The sequence below is a fragment of the Pongo pygmaeus genome, chromosome 8, assembly GCF_028885625.2.
Source record: "Pongo pygmaeus isolate AG05252 chromosome 8, NHGRI_mPonPyg2-v2.0_pri, whole genome shotgun sequence".
Lineage (NCBI taxonomy): Eukaryota > Metazoa > Chordata > Mammalia > Primates > Hominidae > Pongo > Pongo pygmaeus.
The window spans coordinates 138,981,166-138,986,705 of record NC_072381.2 but is presented as its reverse complement, the minus strand read 5'-3'; the positions used below and the strand labels follow the sequence as shown (position 1 = coordinate 138,986,705).

Here is a 5,540-nt window from a genome sequence, read left to right as displayed (position 1 = left end):
CATCTCACTGGCTCCCATCTCAGATTCCCTGTGAGGCTCCACACTTGGCTTCACACGCAGAGTCCAGGAGTGAGGGGCCCCTCCCAGCCTCTCAGCTGGCAGTCCTGGGCCTCTGCTGGGAAACATCCCCTCCCCGCCTGCAGCCGGAGGTGCTGCATGGCTGTCTTGAGTGGAGGTCACACATCACCTCCCAGGTTCAGGGGAGGGAAGGGTCACAGACGTTCCTCATGAGCCAAAAATAAGCGAGGTCTGGCTGTGGTGCTGTCCACTGCCGGCTCCAGCACCAGGGGTTGCCCAAGAACCCCCTTGGCTCCTTGGGGTAAGCAGCTCACTGCTGGCTGTTCTGTGTGTGACCGGGAAGGGGGACTCAACCAGAGTGGGCAGACCTATGACGACCCCGCTTCCACCTCCACGTCCCATGGCCACGGCCCCTCCCTTCCAAGCTCCTTCTGCCTGGTGGGCAGCACCCCCGTCCCGTCTGGAGTCTCCCGGGGCCCTTCCTGCTCTCCTTGTTAATTTATTTTCTGTCTTGGAGGGAAGCTGGGTGGACCTGCTCAGGCGGCCCCCTAGGGCCAGAAGACCTGTCAGTCACTTTCAAATACATGTTCTTTCCAGCCCTTCCTTGCCAAAGGTTCTAAAAGCACTGTTGTCCGTCTCACCCAAAAAGCTAAGCTTCTGTCCAATCCTTAACGGTAGCTATAAATGAGAAGCATAAGCTTGGTTTCCTTCTAACATCCGGCAAGTTAGAAGATAGAACGTATTTCTTCACTTATTCATCACATATTTGCAGGGCACCCCTACACGGGACAGCAGAGGTCCCAGGCCGGCGCTGCACCTGGAGCCAGGCTCGGAGCTGGCCTCGCGCCCTCAGCTGAAACTCACCGGAGGCGCGGCCGCCCTGGGCTGGGAAGACGCGGTCGGCCCAGGTGGCATCAGAACCCACAGGAGGAAGACAGCCGGCCCAGGAGGGGCCATGGGGGGCCTCTGGGGATCGCAAGGGGTCGACCCCATCCTCCCTGAAACAAGGCCGGAGGTTGAGGAGGTCTCCGCCCAGCCCCGCAGATGACAACCGGTGGAGAAGCCGCACCTGCCACGGGAGGGGCCACGGGAGGGGCCACGGGAGGGGCCACGGGGTGGGCTCGAGCCACCATGGGGCTGGTACATGCACCCTCTCCGCTCAGGACCTCGGCCCTCATCCTAGGGCACCAGGGCTCACAGGGGGATGGGCCCGGGTGGGGATGAGGGTGTGGAGGGGCAGGAAGCACGGCGGGTGGAGCGGGGCCGGGTGCGGGGGTCACGGGGGACCGCGGGGACGGGGCCTTGTGATGCAGGAGACGGAGGGGGCTGGTGAGGGAGGACGGGAGGCCTCAAGGATGGGGGACGCGACGTCCTTTTCCCCTCCCACCGGCTCACCGGGGATGCGCCTCCGCGACTGCCCGCCCCAATCCCAGGGCGGAGGCCTCGCGCAAAACCCAGGCGCCGCGGCTCCGCGCTCCGGCTGAGGGTCTGCGCCGCCGCCCGCCCGCTCCTTCCCGCTCGGCCGCGGCCCCAGGGGCGGATACTCCAGCGCGCGGTTCCAACCGAGGCCCGTGGCGGGTAAGGCCGGGAGGCTGGGGCGGGTATGGGGCCGGGAGCGAGGGGCGGCGCGGGGAGGGGATGCAGCCGTCGCCCGCACAGCCGCGTCCGGAGGCGGCCCCGCGACTCGACCCCGTCCCGTCCCCCGCCAGCTGCTGAACTAGGCGGCCGGGGACGGCATGGAGCGCGAGGCGCGCGCAGGAGGGACCAACCCTGGGATACGGGCCTGCTGGGGCGGGGTCCGCACGGTGTCAGCAGCCGCTTGTCCTCGGCAGCACCCGCAAGGCCCGCACCCAGGCTTTGGCCCCAAAGATGGGCTCCAGGCCCAGGCACGGTCCGTCCCCGCTCCAGACCCTGCTCTGAGCCAGCTCTTGGTCCCCGCTACCGCGTCCTCCAAACACAACGCCCCTCCCCCCATGCTGTCCCCCCGCCCCCACATCCCAGCAACGCGTGCAGAGCCCATGAGCCTGGCGCCCCTCCCCCAGGCCTGCCCCCCGCCCGGGCCTGGCCGCCCCCAGAGGCCTGGACGCTCCCACCGCGGCGCTCCTGCTCCGCTTCTAGGCCCCGCTCCAAGTGCACAACCTTCAGGTGCAGAACCCTCCTGCCCCACCCGCCACTTCCCAGGGCCTCCCCCAAGCCTAAGTCCCTGATGCTAGAGATTAAACCCCCAGGCCTCAGTGGGCCTCCAAGATGCTGGGGCACCCTGATCCCACAAAAGCCGAGGATCCCTCTGCTCTCCAGCCCTGAGCCCTCCGCCCCTGGGCACCCGATCTCCATGGAAACTGAGGTCCCTTTCCCTCTCTTCCCACAGGTTTGGCCCCGCGAAGATGAACTGGGCACCCGCAACATGCTGGGCTCTGCTACTGGCGGCCGCCTTCCTCTGCGACAGCGGCGCAGCCAAGGGCGGCCGCGGAGGGGCGCGGGGCAGTGCCCGGGGAGGGGTCCGCGGGGGAGCGCGCGGGGCCTCGAGGGTGCGCGTGAGGCCGGCGCCGCGCTACGGTGCCCCGGGCTCCTCCCTGCGCGTGGCTGCCGCCGGGGCGGCGGCCGGGGCGGCGGCGGGAGCAGCCGCGGGCCTGGCGGCGGGCTCGGGCTGGAGAAGGGCCGCGGGACCCGGCGAACGCGGCCTGGAGGACGACGAGGACGGGGTGCCCGGAGGCAACGGGACCGGCCCTGGCATCTACAGCTACCGCGCGTGGACTTCGGGCGCTGGACCCACGCGCGGCCCGCGTCTCTGTCTCGTGCTGGGTGGCGCCCTCGGCGCCCTGGGGCTGCTGCGGCCCTAGGCCTGGCTGGGCTCGGGGACCACATCTGGCCCCCGGCCCGCGCCATCCCCCAGGATCCTCCGGCCTGGGCTTCCCCTTCCTCCCTTGCCCACGGTCTTGGAGCCCCAGTGGGTGCAGGAGCTGCTGGCTGTCCCTGTGGACCCACCATCCACCGTCCTGCCCACACCACCTCAGCCTCCCATCTCCCACGTAGAGGGGACCATGGGCCCTGCCCCACATGCTCCAGGATGTTAGGGTCCGCCCAGCCAGAAAGGCAGCGGCCTGTGGCTCCTGTACCAACCGCCCAGCCACGCTCCAGAGCCGCCCAAAGGGAGGTGCCAAGGCCAGGAATCCAAGCCACCCCAGCTCCCCTCACCTGCCCAGGGGCCGTGGTGACCCATGGGCAGGGAAGCAACCTCAGGCTGGTTCTGCCACTGAGGCCCTGAGGAATCAGGCCCGCCCCAAAAGAAGCAGTGAAATGGACCAAAGGACTTAAGGATTTGGGGGGAAGTGAGGGGAAAACGTTAGGTGCTAACCACCTGCCCAGAAGAGTGGATCTCACAGCCCAGTAACATTCCCAAGCAGGAAAACTGCCCATCCAAGGAACGTCCATCCTGGCTCTGCGGCTGCTGGGAAAACACACCCTGTCCTGGAGGGGCTGCCCAGGCCTTGTCCCCCACACCCTCAGGCCGAGATCCGTGAGAGACCCACTTTGCTCCAACAACTCGAAACAAGTCACTTTACCCTCCTTAGGACCCATTTTGGGGGAAAAAAACAACACATTCCAGAGCTTTCCAAATCCTTTGAACTTCAGGTTCACATTCAGGGATCACACAGTTCTGCCTGTTCTCAGGGCATGGCAACTGCCAATCCCGCTGAAGAGGCCTCCCTGGGCACAGCTCAGGCTGCACGGTGCGCCGATTTACCTGAAGGCAGCCCCTTCTTCGGAAGCAGCTGTTCCAGGCCTCGGAACAGGGCCTGGGTATGGGCATGGTGGGCTGCTCAGTGGAGCCAGGAGCTAACTCAGACCCCGGAGCAAGCAGGGGGCCAGTGGTGGGGCCCAGCGCCCAGCAGGACACCCATGCAAGAGGATGAGCCCCCAACATCCAAGGACAGGAGAGACACGGAGTGGCGCCAGGCAGTCATGACAAGGACTTGCCTCCAGCACTGGACACACCTGTGTAAGACCAGCCCTCTGCTTCCCAGTCCCACCAGCCTGGGGCATCCTCCATGGGCTCAGCACTGAGAGGTCTTGGGTCTGCCACGTTCTCTAGCTCTCCAGTCACCCGACTCATCCAAGGTAGAAGGGGTTCTCCCTGCCCCCGCCCCCCCGTGGGCTTGGGATCTCACCCTCTCCATGTCCTGGTGAGAGCCTCGCCCTCAGCCAGAATGCATCCCTCCTGGGCCTGAGCCTCTGGACTCAGTGGACACCAAAGTCAAGACCAGCACCCATCACGGGCCCTGCCAGCCTCTGCCTTCCCCAGCTGGCCTGGGTTCTGGCCTGGGTGAGGATCTGGAAGCTGTTGGCAGGACTCAACCAAGCACTGTTCTCTAGCTCCGGGGCACTAAGCCACAGGAGGCAGCGCCCTGCAGCCTCCCGTCCACACTGCCAGCAATGCCCCTGACCCAGTGAGCCCAGACACTCCTCCACCCCTTCCAGACCAAGCTCAATGCCTCCAAGACCAGCAGGCCAAGGCCAAGCCCTGCCCCAGATCCTCACAGGCAGAGGAGCCCTTCTGACATTTCCCCCAGGAGGCAGCGGGTGGTCTGAGTCTCCTCAAAGCAGGGAGATCCACCAGAGCCCCCTCAACTTTGCAGAAGCCCACCTGGAAAATGGGCTGAGCTGCACCAGACCCTCACACACCACAGCACTGCAAGCTGATGGAATGTTCCAGATGTGATGGACACATCGTGATCTGCAATGACTGTTTATTCAGCACATTAGCATCTGACACAGCCAATCTGAATACTTTCTGCCCCGGGCGGTCAGGGTTATGGCAGGAAGCAGGTGGCACTCAGGGGCTAACTTCAGGCTGATGATTGTGTGGGGGTATGGGGCAGCAGAGGCAGTCAGCCAGCAAGGAGGGGCCGCTGAGCACCAGGGCCGTGGTGGAGGCTGCTGTGGGACGGTCAGGCCACCACCGGAAAGAGGCGGCCGGAGCTTCTGCACAGGATGTCCCTGGCCCCAGGTCCCGCAGCACCTTAGTCCATACTCCCAGCCCCACCTGCCTTCCTTCATCTTCCCTCTTCTAGGATACAGGCTGTGGACCCCTTCAGGTGCACTATAATGGGGCTGGAGGGGCCCCCACATCTCTCAGCCCCACTAATGCAGAATCCCACTACCCGTGAGCTAGAAGGTGCTCAGAGGCCAGGGGTCTCTACTGCCCATGCCGGGCGGCCTTCCAGTCATTGCATAGCAAAGCCATGTGCAGGGCGTCCCCCTCAACCCTGCCTGGAACATGCCCCAGGGCACTGAGGGGCGAAGCCAGTGCTTGGGCTCTGCTGCTGGAGTCTCTTGTCTGTGTCTGTGTGCGCCTGTAAGTGTGAAATAAACCTCTCTGATGGCAGCGAGCCTCTCACTTGTTGTAGGACTGCAGGACACTGGACCGAAAGCCTCCAACACAAACCCTAGTTGCCAACCTGCTCATTTCTTAGGTTCCACTGGTGAGAGCAGCTTTAACACACAGACCCAAGGCACTATGG

At 65.0% G+C, this 5,540-nt stretch overlaps 1 protein-coding gene across 1 annotated transcript; it reads left to right on the top strand.

Annotated features, from left to right (window-relative positions):
- Positions 1–1,492: 1,492 nt before the first annotated feature.
- SPRN (shadow of prion protein) lies at positions 1,493–5,409 on the top strand. The gene is made up of 2 exons (XM_054435134.2): positions 1,493–1,596; positions 2,387–5,409. Exon 2 carries the CDS (start codon positions 2,403–2,405, stop codon positions 2,856–2,858), a length of 456 nt encoding a protein of 151 aa, XP_054291109.1. The 5' UTR covers positions 1,493–1,596; positions 2,387–2,402; the 3' UTR covers positions 2,859–5,409.
- The last annotated feature ends 131 nt before the right edge of the window (positions 5,410–5,540 follow it).

Coding starts and splice junctions, on each gene's coding strand:
- SPRN (XM_054435134.2), top strand. CDS start 2,403: ATGAACTGGGCACCCGCAACATGCTGGGCTCTGCTACTGGCGGCCGCC.